At 43.9% G+C, this 25196-nt stretch overlaps 1 protein-coding gene across 1 annotated transcript in view; it reads left to right on the top strand.

Annotated features, from left to right (window-relative positions):
• The window catches only part of LOC130201664 (ryanodine receptor 3-like), a 110996-nt gene that overhangs the window by 42750 nt on the left and 43050 nt on the right, over positions 1-25196 (top strand). The window contains 27 exon segments of the mRNA XM_056426752.1: positions 618-798; positions 1737-1872; positions 3117-3212; positions 3497-3615; positions 5135-5268; positions 6460-6701; positions 6958-7150; positions 8773-8989; positions 9083-9187; positions 9446-9448; positions 11486-11589; positions 13674-13757; positions 13990-14149; positions 15436-15583; positions 15894-16096; positions 16371-16545; positions 16908-17116; positions 17203-17402; positions 17692-17758; positions 17839-17999; positions 18383-18548; positions 19114-19200; positions 19531-19757; positions 20035-20839; positions 21224-21424; positions 22934-23036; positions 23612-23743. Coding sequence (XP_056282727.1) covers positions 618-798; positions 1737-1872; positions 3117-3212; positions 3497-3615; positions 5135-5268; positions 6460-6701; positions 6958-7150; positions 8773-8989; positions 9083-9187; positions 9446-9448; positions 11486-11589; positions 13674-13757; positions 13990-14149; positions 15436-15583; positions 15894-16096; positions 16371-16545; positions 16908-17116; positions 17203-17402; positions 17692-17758; positions 17839-17999; positions 18383-18548; positions 19114-19200; positions 19531-19757; positions 20035-20839; positions 21224-21424; positions 22934-23036; positions 23612-23743 — 4658 coding nt within the window.

Consider the following 25196-nt stretch of genomic DNA (forward strand, 5'->3'; position numbering starts at 1 on the left):
TGTACCTCCAGATTGTCAACGCATTCCTTTGGAGAGTTACGCTCTGGGCCGGGGGCTTCTGACTGAGTGGGGTGCTAACGCCCCAGACGGCTCACTCAATGGTGCAGTCATGCGTTTCCAGTGGCAGACATTCCAGCGTCATCGCGGCTACGCACTGCCAGCGATGAAAAAGGGAGCCGTGGAGAACGTAAGTGGATGCTTCCACTGCTCTTATTTGTTATCAAACGGCCCATTGTCCCCCGGGTGGGGCTCATGGGGCTCTCATGACGGCAACATGTGAGAGTCTGCCACCCTCCCCTGCGGCTGTGACACATACATCTCCGCACCTCCCTCCCACGCGTACGACAGGAGCTATTTTTAGCACGCCAGCGGAAATCAGTTATTCAGCATGGATGAACCTGTGGGGTAAACATTGTATTAGTCATGAGCCTCTCCTCAAGTCGGCTGAGCCTCCCAATTAGAGTGTCTTTCCCAGGAGGATATTGCGTTTGTGAGGAATAGGAGTGTATTGAAATCTATTCATGATCACAAATGTAAGTTGGGACGACGGTCATGTCTGTATGTCGGGTTATTTGTGATATGGTGACGTTTCTGTGCCCCCTCTCGCTCCCTCCCAGAGACCTGGATTGTCTGGGTGTTAAGAATTGGGCACTGGTCGCGCTGCCTGTTGAGGAGGTGCTCCAAACCCTCAATGACCTCATCACCTATTTCCAGCTCCCAGACGCTGAGCTGGAGCATGAAGAGAGGCAGATCAAGCTGCGCTCGCTCAAGAATCGGCAGAACCTATTCAAACAGGAAGTGAGTTTCACCAGAAAGGAAGGCGCAGTCCATGAAATGTCCATTAATAACACAGTGGGCTGTTCCGCAGTGCAGCAAAAATTGAAAAGCCCCCCGGAGTAAAGACTAAAGAGTCTGACTTGTGATTGATGCAATTTTAGGAAGTGACTGCACATGAGTGTGCAGAGAGCAGCAGCACATTATCAAAAGACAAAGTATGTGAACGGCTCAAGCAATTGATTCTTTTTTGTGCGTTTCAATGCCATCTTGTTTTTGGAGGCATTACATTTGAAGGTGTCAGCAGTTTTGGTGTTATAAGTTTTCTGGCACCAGTGCATAGAAGCTTTCTTCTAAGCCTGTTGGATCTAAATTGCTTTCATCAATTACAAAATGTCAGCCGTCTTACTGAGGGTGCTGTGATGTCAACTATCCAAACCACCCTTCACCTTCACACTGCGTCACCGTCTCCTCAAGCCAGCACACATGAAAGTGAATGAGTTAATATATGTGCATTTATGGCAGTTTCATTATTGGCAAATTATGCATATTTCAGCAATTCTTCTTTCATCTTATTTACTTGTCTTTCTATAATAAACTAAAATGGCACATCTCTGTCCCTGTCCTAATATATTACATTTAGAAGGTCAATTTGTCACTGTAGACTGCTGACTCGTGATTTTTCTTGGCGTTATAAATCATCTGCAATTGCCATTTTGTCTTTTTACAGCGCACTTTTAGCATATCTGATCACTAGAGATAGTTCTCCGAGGTATAAATCACCCTGACAGAGAGGGAGCCACAGAGCTGCATTCAGGACGGCCGACTAATTGAACGTGACAAAAAGAGCTAACATTTTAATTTTAATGCAAATGTTTGTAAAATGTGTGTATTTTACATTTGGGGTTATTTTCCTGATGCTTATGTAATATTCATACGTTGGATCACTGTGCACTTCTTAGGGCATGCTGATTCTGGTGTCCAACTGTATCGATCGCCTCAACGTCTACAATAGCGCCGCTCACTTTGGGGAGTGTGCGGGGTCAGAGGCCGGAGCAGCTTGGAAAGACATTCTCAACCTGCTGTATGAGCTGCTGGGTAAGAAGCCTGTCTGACACACACACACACACACACACACACACACACACACACACACACACACTTAAAGACTGTAGTCAATCACAGAGGCGAGAGTCGTCGTTTGAAGATAAAGTAGCTGCAATGGTGTCTATGAAGTGTGCTGACTTGGCATTTAACCAGCCATGTACACAGTGGAAGATTGAATTCTGAGGTTGCTAGAATTCAGCTGAATGTTTACACACAGACATGCAACACACATGCACTTACATTCATCTCATCAGCACTCACACACACTGTATACTCTGATGTCTGTGGATTTTGGTGGCGTGTTGCAAAAGAAATTGATTGTTTCTGTGATGTGCTTCCAGAGCATCAGCACAGTAATTATAACACACACGCACGCACCCTCCTACACACAGACACACACACTCCCTTATCAGCCAAATGTTTTTTTGAAGCCATTCAAAGTTCATTCTCATCACTCTCTGTGTTGTTTACCTGTCCCTGCTGCGCTCTCTGTGCTCCTATAGCACAATGTCATCAGCCTTTACAAAAAATCCCTTTAACCTCCTGCACCGCGAGCATATGCTCTGTCAGAGAGGGACATATCTCACGAAAATGATCTGGCAGGGGAAATATATATATATATATTTTGAACTCTTCGCCTCTGTCTGAAAACCCTTCTGTATCTGATGAGTACAACGCTTCGTTGCAATAGTTCTTTCACCAGTTGTGACATGAAAGATGCATTTGCGAGCAGGCATGTTTTTCCTTCCTGTCACTGTTTTGCATACGTCACATTCCGATGAAGAGATTGTTTATCCTGCCACACTGAAGCCCCTCTGTCCTCTAAGAGTGTTCTTCACACTCCCGTTTACTCTGATTTCCCCTCCTGGCTTGTATTAGTGTTCCAGCCACGTCTCTCTCTCTCCCACCTTCTCACACCTGCTCCGGCACAGCGCTAAGTGGATTTGGGATGCCTCCCTCCTTCCTTCTGTCTGTGTAGGGTGACCCTGCTGTTTTTTAATTTTTTTTTATAGGACACAATACGGGTGTGCTTGTCAGCGTGTGTTCATGTCTTTTCTCACCTTGGGTCATTCACTCCCTCTATTTTAGGCATCTTTTAGATTAACTCGTATATTATTTTAATGTAGAACCAAGGCGTCCACCTTTCGGTTTCACCCATCAAATTCCTTCAAACCAAAACGCAGTTTTCTGTCCAATAACATTTGGCTAATGCACACTTTCCTTGTACCCTACAGCTGCGTTAATTAGAGGGAACAGAAACAACTGCACCCAGTTCTCCAACAACTTGGACTGGCTGGTGAGCAAGCTGGAGAGACTGGAGTCTTCTTCAGGTATGCTCGTTGTCTTCCTCACCCATACTGAGCCTCCAGTGAAACAGACGTGTCTTTGTCAGAGCTCTGTCACACAAAGCCATCCAGTTCCTTCAACGGCAATGCAGCACAGCTCGATGTGGTCATCAGTCTTACACATTTGTAAAAGATGACACTGCTTGCTTAGAAAAACAGTTACAAGCGGCACTGTGTGAAGAGTGTTTCCTGTTAATCTCTCTGACGAGGGTCCTCTGGTGTGTCTCTCGCTTCTGTGTTCACTAATTGATGAATTTGTGGCTGTGCAGGCATTCTGGAGGTTCTGCACTGCATCCTGATCGAGAGCCCCGAGGCCCTCAACATCATCCAGCGAGGACACATCAAGTCCATCATATCATTACTTTACAAGCACGGACGCAACCACAAGGTGAGCAGCTCATAAAGCTCCAAGTAAAGTGTCCATCTGAGGCACCGTCTCTGCTGAGATGTAAGACACATCTGGGCTCCGTTATGGTGGATAATGTGGCTTGAGGTACAAGAAGAATGTTGAATAAACCCAAGTGGAAAATAAAGGTCTTGGTGAAAAGAAACTGTGGGTCAGTGGTTAGCAGGTCTGTCTTTCAGTCAGGGGGTTGGCGGTTCAATCCCCGCCCTAGTCGATGTGTCCTTGAGCAAGACACTTAACCCTGATTGTTCCCTGTGGCTGGGTCTACAGTGTATGAATGTAACATGAGTGTAAGTCGCTTTGGATAAAAGCGTCAACTAAATGAATTATAATAATGTAATGTTCATTTGCAAGTTGTAATCTCCTTAAAGGAATAGTGCACAGCTCACAGACACTTAGCTTAGCGTAACAACTGGAAAGATAACAAAACGGCGATTTTAGCTCGCAAGACCAGGAGCTTCTTCCTGGAGGCTCCACTGGTTGCTTGGCAACTGCTACTGACCAAGATATAGTCCGGCATACACCCCCCTCATTAAATGGCAAATTGTTGTTTTATACACATTCTTTTTTGTTTAGATTAAACAAATTAGGTTTGTTGTGTTAATGAGTGTGTTTAAGAAGGGCTGCTGTTTCCCCTGTTCCGGTGAAGCTAAGAAGCTAAGCTAACTGGATGCTGGCATCAGCTGCATTTTTGCGAAAGATGTGAGAGTTTTATTGATCTTCTCATCTAAACCTTGGCAAGAAAGCAAATATGTGCATTTTACCAACAATATCTAACCTTTTTCTGTAAAATACTCTGAAATATGTTGAGTAACTCGTATGTCGTCAGAATCCTTTCGTCAAGCAAGAAAGCACACAACAACAACAACAACAACAACAACTTAAAGAGCCTAATTATCGCGCATCCAGCATATCTCCAGTTGTCTCTTCATTAGGCACACCACAATGCTTCACTGGATGCACATTAATTTCCATAACAGTTCCCCTTGTGCCTTTGTCACCTCTTCTTGTCTTTAGCTATTAATCCATTGGGCTTTCGTGATACCAGTATTCAAGTTTCCATCGTTGACAGAAGGCTCAAGGAGGTTTGGTTGGAGTGTGTCCCCGTCCTGATTCAATCAATTTAACAATGAAACGAGATCAGGAGCAGGCAGTCAGATGGCCGGGGTCGTAAATCAGTCAGAGTGTATAATTTAGCTCTGGAAACGGGAGAAAGGGGCCAATGATAAAGCTTAGGTGCTCTGGCCTGTCGCCCTTGGCTGAACTTCACGGCCCATTTAATTCCACGGCTTTGTTAAGCATCAAAGGGATATTATTGGACAGGTTTTTGCCCCCAATAAGTAGCTCTGAGAAATGATGCAGCTGTTGCACGCAAAGAGCCTAGAGTAGCAACCTGGACAGTTACAAGTGACAACAATAAAAAGTCATTTCTAGATTCATATCCAGAGATTAATAGGGACAGTTATTGGGGATCTGGTTCTTATTTTCCATTCTTTTTTAGATTCTGGATGTGCTCTGCTCGCTGTGTGTGTGTAACGGTGTCGCTGTGCGGACCAATCAGAACCTAATCTGTGATCACTTGCTGCCCAAGAGAGATCTGCTGCTGCAAACCCAGCTGGTCAATGATGTCCAGAGGTTAGGAACTCACCGTGTCTCCTTTTAACTTCATGCTTATCTTTAAAAAAGTAATTTGCATTTCAAATCATTGCATTTGTAAATGCAATGATTTGAAACAAGGAACTAAAGTCTCATTTGTTTCCAAGTGATTAAAGTCAGAGTCTGTGATTGGTGTACAACATATATACAAAATTATAACATCTTAGTCAATTAAGACATCCAATTAAACAATAAGCAATATATAAACAGGAAGTCACTGTCAAAATAATTTAGTTTTAGGTCAATTGTCCTGTAATGTATATTCCTATTCCTAATATATATATTTAAAATGTGGGCACGACCTTGTTTAAAAAAAAAAAGAAGTCAATAAATATCCACTTAAACTGGCTACAATTATTTAGAAATGTGTTGGCAGAACATTTTATATTTCAGATCACAATGTGTTATTTTTATGACATTGTCACAGTTTAAATAGTTATTAAACAAAGTTTCAGGTCAGATTCGTCGTATTTCTTGTTCTACACGTTAATAACAAGCCAAAGTTAGCGTTGTTAGTTAAGTTAGCTGTGCAAATCGCCACCTGTAGTTACTGAGTGTAAATATTTCGTAAAGTGATTTGTTTGTAAAAACGTATTTAATTTAGTGATGAGTAAATCTGTACTAAAACACACACAACTAGGGTTAAGTTTGATTACACTAGGAGCTGATGTATCCGGTTCCAGAGCCCCGACCATCTTATTGTGTATGCGTGTACATTCGGCCAGTAAGTCTCTGGACCGTGGAATTGAGTTTACAGGTTACACGTCTAAAACATGTTGAGCATAAACCATGAAGACTTAAAACAGGATCTTTTCTGTGCACCATACATGCTAAACCATGACGTGATTGGGAGTTTGCCTTTAAATATTCTATCATCTCCTTTGACGTTTTGTCTTTGTACAAAGAACTGAAGCATTCTGCAAGGTGAGATCATTTGAACTGAGATTCAATCTAACAAATCCCCGAGGATAATTTTCTTGAAAATGAACATTTTTATCGAAAATTCCTGAACCAAATACATTTGAGGCAAATGTTCTTATCTTGTCCTATGGGCAGACTTTTCATTAGTTTTCATTAAAAAATAAGATACCCCAAGTTATGAGCATATCTGAGAATATGTGACTGCCTCTGAGGGATAACTAATTATTTCATGTTTAATGTCATTGCCAGCATGAGACCGAACATCTTCCTGGGGGTGAGCGATGGCTCGGCTCAGTATAAGAAGTGGTATTACGAGCTGATGATTGACCAAGTGGACCACTTTGTGACCAGCGAGCCCTCCCACCTCAGGGTGGGCTGGGCCAACGCGAAAGGCTACGCCCCCTACCCTGGAGGAGGAGAGGGATGGGGAGGCAATGGAGTGGGAGACGACCTCTACTCGTATGGCTTTGATGGGCTTCACCTGTGGTCAGGTCAGTGGGAGGAATACGATTCTGCGTTTGTGTGTTATTATATTAAAGATAAGTGGTTACCCTGGGCGACAGCCAGGTTGTGTCGAGACAGGATGAGTTTCCCCCAGGGATGATCTCCTTGCCCAGAGTGTGTGTTTGACTTTGTGTACAAGTTTGCGTTTTCAATTATGTGTGTTTGTGAGAGTGACGGGATCTGTGCCAGCATCACTCACTCGGTCATATTTCACATAACTGTGTGTGTGTGTGTGTGTAACAGGTCGTATCCCGCGGGCTGTGGCGTCCATAAACCAGCACATATTGACCTCTGAGGATGTGGTGAGCTGTTGCCTGGACCTGGGAGCTCCGAGCATCTCTTTTAGGATCAACGGACAGCCCGTTCAGGGCATGTTTGAGAATTTCAACACAGACGGGCTCTTCTTCCCCGTCGTCAGCTTCTCTGCAGGAGTCAAGTGAGTGTGTGTTTGTTTCTCCTGTGTCTTGTCTGAGATGAACAGCCTCCCTGAAGGGTCTCGACGATGAATGGGCGACACAGAGAAGCAGAGGCAGAGGAGACAGACAAGCCCAACAAACACACACACACACACACACATGCACACACCCCTACACACATACATACATACATACATATATATATATTTTAAAGTGTTGTCAATCAAACTTGGTCACCATGGCAACAGAGCAGAATATGAAGTATACAGACACATATTCTGCTCTGTTGCCATGGTGACCAAGTCTGATTGACAACACTTTAAAATGGAATCTAAGCTCCAGTCGTCTTCCCGTGATTCCGTGATTAACCGTTGACTCTGTAGAGCGAAGCTTCATTCTGCAGTAACAGTTTTCAGACCTTGAAGCCCAGAGGTTTCATCATGTAAGCGATTTGAAATCTTTATTAGGCTACGTGATGAAAATGGATTCTCAAAAAGTGATTCCAAACCCGAAGGCTTGTGAGCAGTAAAATAAATGGGATTCAGGAAAGTAGGAGTGTGGACTCGACAATCTCTGAAGACTGTTTTTACTGTTCTGCTTTTTTAATTGTTCTGCTTTTTTAATTGTGTCCATCAATTGAACTGTTATTAATGTGTTGTACGGCGACCTTGAGTGCCTTGAAAGGCGCCTTATAAAATAAATGTATTATTATTATTATTATGATCTTCCTCAAAGTTTGAAACGCAACATGCCATTGCCTTTCGAGAATGTTAATTTATTTTCGGTGTCTGTCTTGACTTTGTTTCAACAGTCAACAGGTTTGCGGTCATGCTAGCAGCTCTGTGCTGTATACAGCATCCTAACATGAAAATGCTAACATGCTGATGTTAAGCAGATATAATGTGACATTGTTCACCATCCTAGTTTAGCATGTTAGCATGCTAAAATTTGCAAATTTCGCACTAACACAACGTACAGTCGAGGATGATGGGAACGTTGTTGGTTTTGCAGGTATGTGGTTATAAACCAAACAGTTGGACAAGATAGAGTTTTGATTGATGACGGCACTGGAGGAATGACAATCATCTTTGATTCCCTGACTTCCTCCAGAGGGGACATGATGGTCTGTCCCACATGTAATGCCTTTCCATCCTGCAGTTGAGACTTTTCAATATCTGTTGATTTACAGCCTTTCAAAAGGAAAGAGTCACCTGACAACCACTTTAGTGTGTGTTGTGAAGCCTCCGTGCTCATCCCTGAAACTGACCCACTGAGCGGGTGTTGAACATCCCCGCAGATTTACAATAATTGAGGGTTGCAGTCGCACAGTGGGCTCGGTTGCGTCACCGCTACTTCTTCAGTAGCTATTTTGGGCATCCTCAGGAGAACCTCTTCACAGTGATGGCCTGCGTCTCGGAGCTAAACGTGTGCCTGTTAGAGCAGAGGCTGGAACTGATTGAAACGGAAATAGAGGAGAACTTTTTTTATATTTAGCTGCATGGTAGGTTTTATTTTCCCTGACTGCTTCTTGCATTAATATCTTTCTAATTATCGCTTTTGATTATACATTTGTTCCCCCTTATTAGTCAACGTGTGTGCATTGTGCAGAATAAATAGCTCTGATAACATTTGATCACGTTAGGGTGCGTTTCCTGTTGGGAGGCCGACACGGAGACTTTAAGTTCCTGCCTCCGTCGAGTTATGCTCCGTGTTATGAAGCTCTGCTACCGAAAGAGAAGATGAAGGTGGAGCCAGTGAAAGAGTACAAGAGGGATGTGAATGCAGTCCGAGATCTGCTGGGCACCACGCAGTTCATGTCGCAGGCCTGCTTCATCCCCACACCTGTTGAAACGAGCCAGGTAAACCAACCGCAGACAACCAGACCGACGTGTTGAGAACCGTCTCTCGGTTTAACTGTTTTATTCCGATAAGTACTTTGCCTTTTTCCTCAGATCGTGATGCTGCCTCATTTAGAGAAGGTTCGAGACAAGCTAGCAGAGAACATCCATGAACTGTGGGGGATGAATAAAATCGAGCTGGGCTGGATGTACGGCAAGGTGAGAAATATGCAGATTCCTTTACTCATATAACACTCAATAAAATCATCACTCTGGATCTAAAGATAAAAAGCATAACCCATATTTTTTGCCATGTTTGGGGATAAAATAAACATCACGATTGCACATGTTCTTGACAAATGTGAGATCCGGAGCTGCCTGAAAAGCAGAAGATGTTGGTAGTATTAGAACTGAATCGTCAGAAGCCTGTACGTCATCTTGCTTTCTCTTTTATAATTTGCTGTTCACGCCAAAAAGAGGGTAAGTGGAAAGAAAACTCTAATTGCCTTTCATACTCTTCATGTAGATGCTTCATTGTGTCTGTGTTTTAGTAGAAGTCATGAATAATAAAGTCTTGTTTCACCAAAGGGCAGAACAGGGTGTTTTGGCAATTTCTGTGAGGCAATACACCAAGAGCAACGTCCGTGCTTTAACAGTCTGCTGTTAGTGCTTCCTCTTTTAAAGGAAGTTTAACTGATTCTTTTAAGACATAATCTGCCATCCAAATGTGACCCCAGGGGTTTAAGGATGCAGCTATAGTTTGACATTTTGGGAAAAGGATTGTTTGTTTTGACCTGTATGAGCAGATCAATACTATTCTCTTAGCTTACCATGAGACTCAAAGCAACGGGAAACAGAGAGAACGGCTCTGTTCAAAGTTCAATCACACCAGAGTCAGACCAGCTGCTTCTCCTCTTTTTTTACATTTTTGATTATGGTAAACTAACACTCTCCTGGTTCTCTTGACTAGAAAGGGAATTTCCCAAAATATCAAATTATTCCACCAAAGTTTGATTACAAGTAAACACAGAAGTAGAACACCTATTGTATGCTTTTAATGCCATCAGTTGAAAAACAGTGGTTATTATGCATTATTACACCAAATTATATAATTCTAATTATATTACCTGTAATCTATAGTCAAAAACATAAATAGTTTGTCCTTTATGTTTTGATTGATGGCTCTTGGTTTATTGTGCATTAGCTAAAGGATAATGCCAAAGTGCCTGTTTTGCCCTCCAATGAACAGATGACAACACAAACACAATATGGAACACAGCTCTTATGTTGATAATACAAACTGTCACAGATTCACACGGGTAAGCTCAAGTGCAGAAGAAATGTCCGACTCTGGGTTTGAGGAACAAATGATTTACTTGAAACCAGACTGGTCATCAGCGAATTGACACGAGGAGCAAAACACACAACAATCTGGCAGGGAACAAAGCAAATACTGGGAGAATATATAAGGTGGGGAAACACAGGTGTGGGACATCAGGGATCAGCGAGACGGGAGTGGCTGGGCCAGGTGACGGGAATGACACAATCAGGAGAGGCTGAGGGCAGGTGCAGGGAATGACCAATTACTGGGGAGACAGACACAACATTAACAGGGTGTTACACAAACGTATGTCAGAATATCCCTATATCATTAATCCGCCAGATTCTAGAGGGGCCATCATGCGGTGCGGCACCTCAACAGAATCTTTAGTGTAGCATGAACATGTACGTTTTTCTTCCGGACCGTGAGATGTGTTGTGTTGCACATAGTGTTTCAGTGTACATTCATTGTGGATGTGGTTACTCTGCAGCTCATTATGTGCTCTGTAGTTGGCATTCATTGTAGTTCATTATAGCAGCATTCACAGTAGACGTTCTACAGAGCGACTTGTTATTTGTTATTTTCCCCGGGTGTCATAAAACTACGTTATAAAAAAATAATAATAATGTTTATTCCACAAATGTAATTCCAGAAGTGATTTTCCCGCAGAGTTCTTGTACTATTCACAAAAGAGCTGGCTGGTTTTCATTGGACCCACACACATGCACACATAAACAAACACCACACACACACACACACACACAGCTGCATTGCTGTACGCAGCCCTGCATGTTTTCTTGGTAAACATCCGCCATCGCCATGCCGCCTCCTCGCAGCAGCATTGCCAGAAGGATTATTGGGCATACGGTGCAGCCTCCAGAGCGTGATTACACCTCTCACTTGGTATTCTAGTCTTACACCTTTCGGTCTCCCCCAAGAAAACATGCTCCCTTGTTCCTCTTTCATAACATTCTCACTAGGATAGTCTTATCACTGCAACCAGTAGCACCCTGAACTTAAGCCACATCCAACCCTCCTTGTTGGTTCTCACTGACTCTGACTTACAAGGCTGTGCATTTCATATGCAGATATTTGGTCAACTTTCCCACATAATTCACAGACAAATAGAGGGTCCGTGGATCAAAGTTTCAGACAACAAAGGGAAGTTGAAATTTGATTTCTTATTTTTCTTATAGATAAGGGATGATAATAAGCGGCAGCATCCGTGCCTGGTGGATTTCTCCAAGCTGCCAGATACGGAAAAGAACTACAATCTGCAGATGTCAACAGAAACTCTGAAGTATGTTGAGCTTTATGGATTGATTTTCTCTAACGGTTCTTTTTTTTATCAAGAAAAAGTGTGTGGGACTGAGTCAAAGATAGAAACAGACATGTTCATTGTAAACAAAGACATACAAGAGACGATATTTTTGCTTTTTTTTTTAAACAGTTGCCTATTACATTACATTTAGCTGTCACTTTTATCCAAAGCGACATACATTCATACACAGTAGACACAGCTATGGAGAGCAATTTGGGGTTAAGTTTCTTGCTCAAGGAGATCGAATCCCCGATCCTCTTCTTAAAGGACGGACCTGCTAACCACTGAGCCACAGTCGCCTATAAACATTAATTAGGAGCATCACATACACGGCATACACATCACCTACAGTCCAAATGAAGGAGTTCAAATTCTAAACATAAAGTATAACAAACTCAGTGCGCATATGCCTTTGGTCAGATCAGAATCAGAATCAGAATCAGAATTGTATTTATTGCCAAGTAGGTTTACACCTACCTGGAATTTGTTCTGGTGTATAGGTGCATACAGTGAACATAAAATGAACATAAAACATACAAACACAATAAGTACTATAATACAAAACAAAAAGCAGGGCAGGAGTGCAAAAGTGCATGTGCAATGTACAGTGTGCAAAGTAGTGTGTGCATAACACAGGCTTGAGGTGTGGGGGAGGGGAGGTGACCACGTCAGGTGGGGGTCCGGGCCTTGTTCATGAGGCCAACGGCAGCCGGGAAGAAGCTGGTTTTGTGGCGTGAGGTTTTGGTCCTGATGGACCGCAGCCTCCTGCCGGAGGGAAGGACCTCAAAGAGGATGTGACCCGGGTGGGAGGGATCGGTCACAATCTTACCTGCCCGCCTCAGGGTCCTAGAGGCGAACAGGTCCTGTAGAGATGGCAGATTGCAGCCAATCACCTTCTCGGCAGAACGGATGACACGCTGCAGTCTGCCTTTGTCACTGGCAGTGGCAGCAGCGTACCAGATGGTGATGCAGGAGGAGAGGATGGACTCAATGATGCAGGTGTAGAAGTGCACCATTATTGTCTTTGGCAGGTTGAACTTCTTCAGCTGCCGCAGAAAGTACATCCTCTGTTGAGCTCTTTTGGTGAACATCAGCTCCCTAGCTGATGTTCAGCTCCCACTTGAGGTCCTGGGAGATGATGGTGCCCAGGAAGCGGAAGGACTCTGCAGTGTCGACTGGGGAGTCACTCAGGGTGATGGGGGTGGGTGGGGCTGGGTTCCTTCTGAAGTCTATGACCATCTCCACTGTCTTCAGAGCGTTGAGCTCCAGGTTGTTCTGCCCGCACCAGGTCACCAGATGATCAATCTCCCACCTGTAAGAGGACTCATCCCCCCCAGAGATGAGCCCAATGAGGGTGGTGTCGTCCGCGAACTTAAGGAGCTTGACGGACTGGTGACTGGAGGTGCAGCTGTTGGTATACAGGGAGAAGAGTAGAGGGGAAAGAACGCAGCCCTGAGGGTAACCGGTGCTTATAGTCCTGGAGTCAGAGACGTGCTTCCCCAGCCTCACGCGCTGCCTCCTGTCAGACAGGAAGTCGGTGATCCACCTGCAGGTGGAGTCAGGCACGCTCAGAGATATGATCATCTCCAGTGTCGCTCAACCAAACGACTCTTGCTTGTCTTCTCCGTTCATCGGTGCTCTGCTCAACACTTGGTGCTGCTCACAAAGGTCCCAGTGAGACTCTTTAAATGCTCTTGAAATGATACAGGAGAAATTGGTTTCTGCTGTGATTAATCTGCACATCTGGGTGACACTGATGGGTTCCTGAGGGACATCAAACTACATTTTTTACTGTCACCTTTTCCTCACACATGGTGTGAAGAAACTTTGTTCAAAGCACTTCACACCACTGCATTCCTCTGGGTATTCTTTCGCCTTTTTCTCCTGACAGATTAGGACACTCACAAATTAACCCCTCACTGCTCCATTTGAACACTCCCAGCACCTCAATCGCTGCTGTTGGATCTGCATGCACTGTGACACCAGAAGTAATGTCGAGGTGCTGATTGAACACACTCAGCAGCTGCATTCGCTCTCTCACTTGCTGCTGTGGTTCCCCTCAGGACCCTGCTGTCATTGGGCTGTCGGGTAGTTCAGGTCAATCCAAATGTTGAGAGCTCCCTCAAAAAGATAAAACTCCCTAAGAAGTAAGTGTGCATGCTTTTATTAACTGTATAAAGTCCATCAGAACACATGTTTCTCATTTAAATGTAGCTCAGAATAAACTGTTTGTGATTCTACAAAATGTTCTTGAGAGACTTTATTTGAGAAAGGTGATTTATATTTTAACCATCAGTTGACACGCAATATCAGAAATGATTGTAAATTTGTGCTGGAGGATTTTCCCTTTATTACTTCCATAATCTTTTTTCCTTTTAGCTACATGATGTCCAATGGTTACAAGCCGTCTCCTCTGGACCTGTCTGACATCAAACTGACTCCAGGTCAGGAGCTGCTAGTGGACAAACTGGCCGAGAATGCCCATAACGTGTGGGCCAAGGACCGCATCAAACAGGGATGGACCTACGGCATTCAGCAGGTACTGCATGTTGACATGTTGGTCTTCATGTACAATATACTGGGACCCACACAGACTATGAAAGTTTTAATTTAACTTTTAGATTAAATTAAATTCACACCTCTATTTTCTTATTTTTTAAATCAAAGATGCAGCTTTATTCTCCTTCTGTGTCCAGCTTTGTTTCTGTATTTCTATCTGTGCTCAGATGCTCCCTCATGGTTCATTAACCCCCCTCCCATTCAGTCGCTACCTTATCGGAGCAAATGTCAGACCGTTTGTTTAGTCTGACATTTCCGAGCTATATGCCATTATTTAATACACAACGAGATGTTCTCTCGTAAGAGGAAACAAGACACTGTACAGAATACACACAATCTAAAACTGAATGATGTACACGACTGCTAGCTTTTGTTTCTCAGTTTTTTTCGTGTATTCGGTACCGTTGCCATGACGCGCCCTCTTCTGAAATCATTTTCTTTCGACAGATGTTTTCTCCCACGATGTGGTGACGAATGCTTCATCATGGTGGAAACTAAATATATTTCAATGCAATACTGTTGCATTACTGTTGGACGGTTGCTTTTGGTGACGGCTGCTTTCCACTTAATGTTGAACATCTATTGCGACATGATTTGAGTGTAACCATTCTGCTCACATGAAGTGAATGAAGGCTCAGTCATTTTGCAATATTTTGTGTGGAAAAAGAGGCTTTCTGTATGAACGCTGGTCCCTGAACGCAAGTAAGAGTCTAGATAGAGATATAGTTCTAAAAATCAATTATTTATTTGTCAATTATTATTTATATGTCCCTTCTCTGCCATTTTACCTAGATAACGATATACCTGATCTGCCCTGAAGGCAGATGTTTGGTCATATTGTTGTTGTTGAGAACATGAGATTGGGTTTGGATAATGCAAAATTCAATTAAGCCCTTCAGTGATATCCGGAAAAGCTGCGATGCCAGACCAAACAAACAGCTTGTGATCTGTACAACCAGCACAAGATTTCAAATTAAGCTCCACAAATCTGCTTAAATACTATTAATACGATGCTTCCCTGGGTGCGCCTCGAGGCCCAAATGGAGAACGGCTGTGGTGAGTGAGTGACACACGAAAGATATCGGAAGTGATGGGCAGCAGTAGCACAGTGGCAATAAATGGACTATTAACTATCGGTACTCAATTACAGGAATTGACCACACATTTGCCTAACAGCTGTGTGTTTGAGCTGGCCTGAAGTATTTTCAATGAGATAACCAGGGATAGTTGGATGTGTTCTTCTTTGACTGCCTCTCATCTGTGCAGGATCTGAAGAGTAAGCGTAACCCTCGCCTGGTTCCCTACGTTCTGCTGGACGAGCGCACCAAGAAGTCGAACCGGGACAGCCTGCGGGAGGCCATCCGTACTCTGATCGGCTACGGATACAACATCGAGCCCTCGGACCAGGAAGGCGGTGAGTCTGACTCATGGATGTATGCCAATCTAAATGCACTGATGTTCGAATGATACTGTATAGTACATGTTCCAATGCTTGTTACAGAGGAATGGGAACATTGTGTGTGACTTAATTTTTTCAGCCCAGATAAAGGATTGTTTCAGTTGCCATTGAAAGAGATTAGGGCTGTGAACTGATTGCCTTTAAGCTCACCCAAAGTTCGACTAACAATTAAGAGTTCCAGTTTTGATTTCCATACTTGTTGGAGAAGATTCAGCTGGTTTTGAAGCAGCGATCCACAACCTGACACTGTGACTGTCCCCTGTAGGACAAGTAGTCGAGCGGCTCAGCGTCGACAAGATCCGCTTCTTCAGAGTGGAGAGGACGTACGCTGTGAAGAGCGGGAAGTGGTACTTTGAATTTGAGGCTGTGACAGGAGGAGACATGAGAGTGGGCTGGGCGAGACCAGGGTGTAAGCCCGATGTGGAGCTGGGCACGGATGAGCTCGCTTTCGTCTTTGATGGATTCAGGGTAAGCTGTCAACTAGAAAATGAGTCGCTGAATACTGAAGAATTCAACATGTCATAGGGATTCATACAGGAAGTTGTATTTTTCTTCACTGTTGTTCTAACTTATCATTTTCCATCATTTAAAGTGACTCCAATAAAATAAAATAAAGACTTATTTCGGATAAATATTATAGACTTACTTGAAAAGGAAGGACTTGAGATGGACATTTCTTGTACTATGAAGGCCATAACTTGCTCCTGGGTGTTTAATGTTTATGCTTGTGAACTGTACATAGGGTCAATGTCTGAATATGGGCAGCCGTTTGTTCGGGCGGTGCTGGCATGCTGGGGACGTGGTGGGCTGTATGATCAACATGGAGGACAAGTCCATGATCTTCACTCTTAACGGAGAGATCCTGATCACCACCAAGGGCTCTGAGCTCTGCTTCACAGACTTTGAAACTGAGGATGGTGAGAAAGTTCACATGTGAATATGATGTGTGCGATAACCGAGCCAGTTATAGATTCTAAAGGTCTGGGCGTGTGAGGCTGATGACGGGATCCTAGAAAGAGCTGTTGCTCACTCATCTTTTAATAAAGCCGTCACAATCAGAGCAAGGAGCAGGACACTAGAATGACCATGCTGGGAATATAAGTGACAAATAAGTGTCACCCTGTCATAAAATCACCCTTATTTACTGTGATAATTGTAAATTGCCTTTTGGCAAAAGCTGGATTGATTTTCCCTCCCCGCCTGCTGTGTGTGTTTTTAGAGGTTATTTATTATCTCCTCTTCCCTCTCCCTCCTTTTATTTCCTCCGGCCATCCTTCAGGGTTTATTCCAGTGTGTAGCCTCGGTCTGGCTCAGGTGGGCCGGATGAATCTGGGGAAAGACGCCAGCTCCTTCAAGTACTACACCATGTGTGGCCTTCAGGAGGGATTCGAGCCTTTTGCTGTCAACATGAACCGAGAGGTCACCATGTGGTTCAGCAAGCGTCTGCCTACTTTTGTCAATGTGCCAAAGGACCATAACCACATCACGGTGGGAACAAAAGCGGTGTGATATTTGGTGGTTATGTCACCAAATTGGTCTCTGGATAAATGCAAAGACGTTCTTCCTGTTTGCAGGTGACCAGGATCGACGGCACCGTTGACAGCCCCCCGTGTCTTAAAGTCACCCACAAGACGTTTGGATCCCAGAACAGCAACACTGACATGGTGTTTTGTCGTCTCAGCATGCCGGTCGAGTTCCACTCCATCTTCAAATCCAGTCCTGTTGTCGACATGAACGGAGTCCACGAGGATGACGCCCTAAAGGTCAAACACAGGTGAGCAGGAATGTCGTCCACACTGCATGCAACTCCTTCCAAAGCATCATCGCTATCTGCTGGTCCACTTCTACTAGAATGTTGACGAGCATAATATCACTCGGCACATTCAAATTCAGTGTTGGTTAGTATGCTTTTATTATTAGTACGTTATTATGATGCAGTTAGGGATGTTTTAGATTGATCTTAAAATGTCTTTAATGACATTACTCCAATTAGAGCGTAACATTTAAATATCCGTCAACTGGTGTGTGCTTGAGAATCACCTGTTGAATGCGGTTTCCAACAGGTATCCATTGCGATCCGTGAGGCACAGTGATGAAAGCAGAAGAGTGGACTACAGCAGCATCACCACGGTATTGAAGAACCGTTTTATTTATGACCATTTGGCAGCAACGGCGACAACGTTGTCTGACTGTTGCACATGTCATTACAGTACTACCACTCTGTGAGGGTCTTCGCTGGTCAGGACCCTGCCGGTGTGTGGGTTGGATGGGTTACCCCCGACTACCATTACTTTAGCAACAATTTCAACCTCAGCAAAAACCGATCGGTCACCGTAACCCTGGGTGACGAGCGAGGACGAGTCCACGAGAGGTGAGACCTTTTTTTAGGGGAAACAGTTTAAAGTGCTTTACTTCCAACAGCAATCATTTTTTTCCATCAACATGTAATGTACACTACCGTTCAAAAGTTTGGGGTCATCCAGACAATTTCGTGTCTTTCATGAAAACTCACTTTTATTAATCAAATGAATTGAAAATTGAATAGAAAATGTAGTCAACACATTGACAAGGTTAGAAATAATGATTTTGTTCTTCAAACTTCAAGCTCAAAGGAAGGCCAGTTGTAAAGCTTACATATCACTGTTTTCAGCTGTGCTAACATAATAGGTTTATAATCAGATATCATTAGAACACTGGAGTGATAGTTGATGTAGTGTATATCATAGAAGTCGACTGATATTTGCACACTCATAGTGTCCGGAGGAGTAACTGCTACATCGTGTGGGGGGGCGATGTCACCAACGCGGCTCACGCATCCAGTCGCAGCAACGTGGACCTTGAGATTGGCTGTTTCATAGACCTGGCCACCGGCATGGTGACCTTCACTGTCAATGGCAAGGAGATAGCCACATCCTACCAGGTACTGAATACATATGCGGTATGTGTTTGTTTAAAGTAGATACAGTGTGTGATGAAGGAATAATCTGAATGTTATACTTTTTAAGATCTTGTACACTTCCTTGTGATTTTTGCTTGTTCACTCTTTCATTTCTACCTTCTGCCATTAACGTTTCCTTCCACCTGTAAGTCACAATCACTGCATGTCTAACTCTCTTTCCACTTTTCTTTCAAAAATGTTGCCGTTCACCCTGTTGACCTTGAGATTAACTCATTTTCTGTATTTTCATATTTTCCTTTTTAACGTCTGTATTGTGCAATTTCAGACTTAGAATTTGCTCATTTAGACTAAACTAAATCTTAAAGAAGGATATAAACTTCTTATGTTCTCCCTCAATGAAACTCTATGAGGCTTCACTCTGCCGGCCGACACTCTTGAATGATGGTGCATACACATACTAAGTAGTGAGAAATGTCCTGATGCATCGCTAGCTAGTCATGCTCTATTGCTGCTTCTCAAGCTTTTGATGTGTACTTCCTGTTTGGAGTTATTATTCTGAACGTGCTGCTCTTTGTTTCTGCTCCAGGTGGAACCCAACACCAAGCTTTTCCCTGCTGTGTTTGTGCAACCCACGAGCCCTAACCTCTTCCAGTTTGAGCTGGCTAAAATAAAGGTAGAGTCCCCTAATGGTCCATGGTTTACTCCGCAATATGATAACATTGTACAAAGAGGACGAGATCTCCATTTGAACTCTTCCAACAGTACCTTATTTTACCTCACACTGAGTTCAGAGATGTAGCCTCCATCCAGGATTATGCTGCTTCAAACCCCTCGCCAGGTGGATTGAATGTCTCGGCATGCTTAGAGCTATACAAGATACCGAGAGCTTCACAAACACAATGGGTGCTTAGGTCAATACTTTCGATGAGAAAGAAGAACAGTTTGTGTTTAACTGCTTGTTTGGCATTGAACAACAGGAATATTCCTCTGATTATCTCTGCAGAATGCAATGCCTCTGTCATCCGCCATCTTTAAGAGTGAACACAAGAACCCAGTGCCTCAGTGCCCACCCCGTCTAGATGTCCAGACCATCAGCGCCGTGCTGTGGAGCCGCATGCCCAACACCTTCCTCAAGGTGGAAACAGCCAGGGTCAATGAGAGACACGGCTGGGTGGTCCAGTGTGTGGAGCCCCTGCAGATGTTGGCCGTTCATATACCTGAGGAGAACAGGTGCAGTGCATGGCTGAGTGTGATTCAACAATGCAGTGCATTTTAGTTGATCCCAAAGGACATTGTATCTAAAATGTGTGCGTATTTCCTATTTTTCGCCCCATAAAACCTTTGCACACACAGAATTGTTCAATTATTCTAAAAAAACCAATCAGCTCAGAGGACAAAAGCTCTACAGGGAGCCTTTTAACATCGTTATTGTATTATCCTGTGTGGTACGTAACATCTGTCGGTCCTCAGCATGTATTTTAATAATCGTCTCTCACTCCTTCCGAAGGTGTGTCGACATCATGGAGCTGTCAGAGCAGGAGGACATGAAGAAGTTCCACTACCACACCCTGAAGCTCTACTGTGCCCTCTGCGCTCTGGGAAACACCCGTGTGGCCCACGCCCTCTGCAGCCACCTGGACCAATCACAGCTCTTATACACCATCGACAATCAGTACCTGTCCGGCATGTTACGTGAAGGCTTCTACAATGTCTTGATCAGCACCCACCTGGAGACAGCGAAAGAGGCTCGACTCACGATGAAAGACGAGTTCATCATCCCCGTCACGGCCGAGACGCGCTCCATTCGCCTCTTCTCGGATGCCTCCAAAAAGCACCTCCCGCCAGGGGTGGGGCTTAGTACCTCGCTCAAACCCCGCCTCAACTTTGCCCCGCCCTGTTTTATCAGCACCAAACGGGAGCAACATCTTTATAGTCCCCAAATCCCACTGGATGCATTGAAGGAGAAATCTATTTTAATGTTGACAGAGGCCGTTCAGGGCGGCGGCCACCACATCAGAGATCCCGTCGGAGGAGGAGTGGAGTACCAGTTCGTCCCAATCTTGAAGCTCATCAGCACCTTGTTGACTATGGGTGTACTCGGCAGCGAGGACATTCAAAAGATCTTACTGCTCATTGACCCAAATGTTTTCAGAGAGGGGGCCACAGGGACCATAGGGGCCCCAGACAAAGAAGGACTTACAGGGACGGAGGAGAAGGCAGTGGAAGCTGGAGAAGAGGAGGCCGCCAAGGAGGCTAAACAGCCAATGAAAGGACTGCTGGAGAAGAGGCTGCCTGAGCCTGTCAAACGTCAGGTAATAACACGCACACACACACACACACACACACACACACACACACGCACCAACAGATCTGTCATCATCATATATTTGTTAAGCTTTTAAAATAAACCGATGAATCTTCAAAAGATGTAAAATCAATGAACATGAAGTGCCTTCATCTACAGCTGTGCTCCATAAACGTGCCACTGCAATAGACCCATTCAGAAATCAGTCAAATATACAATGAGTGGTATTGAACAAATGATCTCTTAAATGTCTTTAATAAGTGGGATGATGTGACGCCATACGCTGCTTGTATGTGTTCCTGAGTTCTTTGCTCCTAACAGCTGCTTCCAGGTGTGAAACAGTGATGCAGCGCTGTTTGTTGCCTGTCTCCTCCCCTTGTCTGTACCCCAGATGTGTGAGCTGCTTCACTATTTTTGCGACTGCGAGCTGAAGCACCGCATCGAGGCGATCGTGTCTTTCTCTGACAGCTTTGTCTCCAAGCTGCAGTACAACCAGAAGTTCCGCTACAACGAGCTGATGCTGGCCCTCAATATGTCAGCAGCTGTCACCGCAAGGAAGACCAAAGAGTTTAGATCGCCCCCTCAAGAACAGGTGAGATGAGGCTGCGTATTAGTTACATCTGCAAAACTAAATCATATGTTCACACTGGCTGTGGAAGCAGCTTCAGGTCACCACATTGCAGGTAACATGTGTGTTCATCAGTTTCTTGTATCACAACCACTGGTTTCCTCATGTTTATGCAAAGGAGGCAGAGCTTTTTAAATGTATTTCACTGTAACACCAAAGACAAGGGAACATTTACATTTTAAAGTTGTATCCCATCCGATTTTGATTATTATGATTGAGAGATTATATAATGTTGTTATATTCAGACATATCAAATTAGAAAGAAATATGCAATAAACATTGACATCTCCATATTAGTAACCTAAAGCACTAATATGGAATGCATAATGTTTTTTTTGTTTTTGCCCTTGAATACAAAAAAATGAAGCTAGTTTAACTTTTTGAACATAATTAATTAATTCATTTATCTTATCCGCATACTTGAAGGCCCCACACAGGTGTTTCTGCGTATCCTGGCTTATTACTGCTCAGGGTGAGGCTGGCCCGATTAGACTCCATGTACTAATGAGGTGATATAAATGTAATTTGTAAATCTGGCGGCTGCAACACAGCTGACTGAAGAGTGAGGGAGATGTCAATCAAACACAGCCTGCACACAAGAGCTCTAATCATCATCCCGAGTTAAAAAATATGTGAGAGAGACGTGTCGAAAGGAAAACAGCATCAACACTGCGTACCCTCTTGAAAACCACATCATTCACTCTCTTGTGTGTGACAAGATGAACATTTTCAACCGGAGGAAGGTCCTGTTTATTTCAGTAAGACTGTCACTCCCCACTCTGGGAAATGAAATGGCTCCTTCCACCGACTCAAACTACTGTTGTGACACAGTTTCACATCAATGTGCACCTTTGTTAATGTGATTCTGACAACTCTGCTACGTGATCTTATCGATTCTTATGTGTCCTAAAAGTTCCAACTAACCCACAGAGGGCAAATGCAAGAAACTGAGCATGACTAACCCGGATGAATCGGGTTACGCACACATGAATCTACAATAACTGACCGCATAGAAAGCCCACAGGCTCATTGATTCAAATGATGCATGAAACGGGATAATCCAGAGGGAGCTGTTATATAACTTCTGGAATGTTCTACATGCATCGCTAATTTATCTCCCCACACTCAGATTCCCTTTTTAGTTTCTCCCAGAATTCTTTCATTTTGGTTCCAGAGTGAATGGAGGCTCTTTGTGTGCTATGAACAACGCCTCAGGGCAAATTCATCTTTCATTTCTGTGGTGTCATTGCACCAGTCCGTGTGAGCGCACACACACACACACACACACACACAGTAGCCCTCCACAGCTACTTGACTTCGGTCTGTGAGTGCCGAGGGAGAATTGGCCACTTAAGCTGTTTAGTTTATTTTTCTTCTGTGAACGTTACAATGAAATCACATCATGTTCAGATTGCCGTTGAAACTAAAGCACCCGATGTAGTAAATGTCTGCTTTTATGTCTCCATACTTCAGATCAACATGCTGCTGACTTTCAGTGTGGGCGAGGACTGTCCGTGTCCAACAGACATCCAGGAGGAACTGTATGATTTCCACAACCAGCTGCAGCTCCACTGTGGTGAGATACAGAGCAAACACTTTCATGTGCAGCTTCATTGGTTATTTTTACCATGTATCATTGAAGTCAACCTGATCAAATTGGATTGATTGTATAATTTATTACAGATTTTTTACATAGACAGCATGAACTGGCAGCGTGAAAAACCCAATGTAAAACAGAGCCTTTTCCATCTATTGCTTTCGCTGCTATTATGTCAACATCAGCTGAATTGTTCCAGTACTTGCTCTCAGAAATGCTTTCCCCCCCAATCTGCATCTCTCTCTGTCTCCCAGCAGAGTTATAGTCCAGTGCCTCTCACATTGCCCTGACATCTTGATGTTGTGATAAATCATTGAAATGCCCAACCCTCTGTAGTACAAAGGGTCTAATGGCACCAACCTGCCTTGGCACCCTTCACGGCTATGAAAACCAAGTTAAAATTAACAAGAAATATGAGATACTGGGCACACAATACGCCACATCATATCTCTACTCTTCCTCCTAGCCACACAGGAATAGTAGAGCTATTGCTGTAATAGGCGTTGCTATGCCTTTACTGTATATACAGTAGCATGTCTGTTTGTGTTGTGCAGGAATCCCTATGGAGGAAGACGAATACGAGCAAGATACGTCCATCAAAGGTCGCCTGCTGATGCTGGTGAACAAGATCAAAGGCCAGTCTCACAAAGCGGAGGAGCCCACAGAGAAGGAGCAAGCCGCACCATGTGAGGAAATTTTATGACTTCATAATACCTGCTGTACCAGAGTACCTGTGGCTCTGGGTTATACACACATGTCTGATGGGATGGATGTGGACTAAAGCTTTTTTCATGCACACATTTAGTTTCTGATGTAAATTCACTTTCAAGAAATCTTTGATCCAATAATAGCCGTGTCGCCGTAGCAACGTACTGATGGAAGTCACAATGTCAAAAAAAAAAGCATCTCACGCGTCCTCCCTTTCCTCTGCACTACATTCTACTGGTTTTTGGTCTCGTTCCTTTTCTCACGAGCTCTCTGTCTGTGATCTTCGCTTGGAGAGTCGTAAGAAAGCAAAGCAGCAGCGCCCGTATTGCACCTCGAGCACCCTCGGGTTTGCCTTTTCTTGTCTGCCGGTGTCATGTGGACTGAGTCACCGGGGGGCAGTCATTTCCATTTCAATTTCTTTTCGATTTCATGATGGTAATCTGGAGCCGGGTGGAGGAGAGGCTCCAGAGTGAAGAGCTTCTTCAGTCAGCCGCTCCGGAAGATGAGAAAGAAGCGATAAGAGAGAATCCTTCACCTGATGAAACCAGTAGACGCATGTGTACAAATACACAATCAGGAGCACACACACACAGATTTCCATCATAGCAATTAATAATCAGGGTGCCACAGCCGTATAATTGCAGAACAAATTGTATCGAATTTCCTATCTCAAGTACCACTCTGCGTAAGGGGCCACCAAATCAAGCAGCTAGTTGCAGATTATTAGTTAACTAATTAGAATATATTGTGTTACCAGTTTGATTGGTCTTCAATATAGACCAACAGTGTTATTTGAAACGACTCATCACTGTGTTTGAGTTGTATTAATCATCATATATCTTCATTCATGACAGTAATTATTCTCTTATACGGTTAATGACGTTTCTGTAGATACGGACGAACTAAAGTGAATCTGTCCGTCAACATACCATCGCGGTCTATTCACGAGTGGTACCAGTAACAGGAAGTGGGCGAGATGCAAATGGGTTCATTTGGGTTAAAGTCCGTGATGCTGGAAGGCTATCTCTCCATTGGGATTTGGTGTGACCCTGAATGTGGAGCATGTCAGACCACCACACAGATCCGAGGAGCAAGGCTGGATGAACAGAGAGGAGTGTGTATTCCTCCTGAAAAGAGTGCGTTGGATGCTGATGGTCTCTGCAGGCTCTCGTGTGCGGGATGATTGATGAGAAGGTGGTGTGTGGTGGCAACGGCAGCTCAGGAGCAGCACATCTACTTGTCTAACAGCTGAAGGCGGCAAGGCAAGAGAAGGCAGTGGAATAATTTATGCAGGCAAATTCTTATCTGCCAAACATGATTTTTCTTTGAATCATTATAGTATACATGATGCATGTTGATAGTAAGTGTTGAAGCTTGAAGTGATTCATGTTTTCATTGATATTCAACAAGAGCTTTCCAAAAAACAGATTT

The sequence above is a fragment of the Pseudoliparis swirei genome, chromosome 11 (assembly GCF_029220125.1).
Source record: "Pseudoliparis swirei isolate HS2019 ecotype Mariana Trench chromosome 11, NWPU_hadal_v1, whole genome shotgun sequence".
Lineage (NCBI taxonomy): Eukaryota > Metazoa > Chordata > Actinopteri > Perciformes > Liparidae > Pseudoliparis > Pseudoliparis swirei.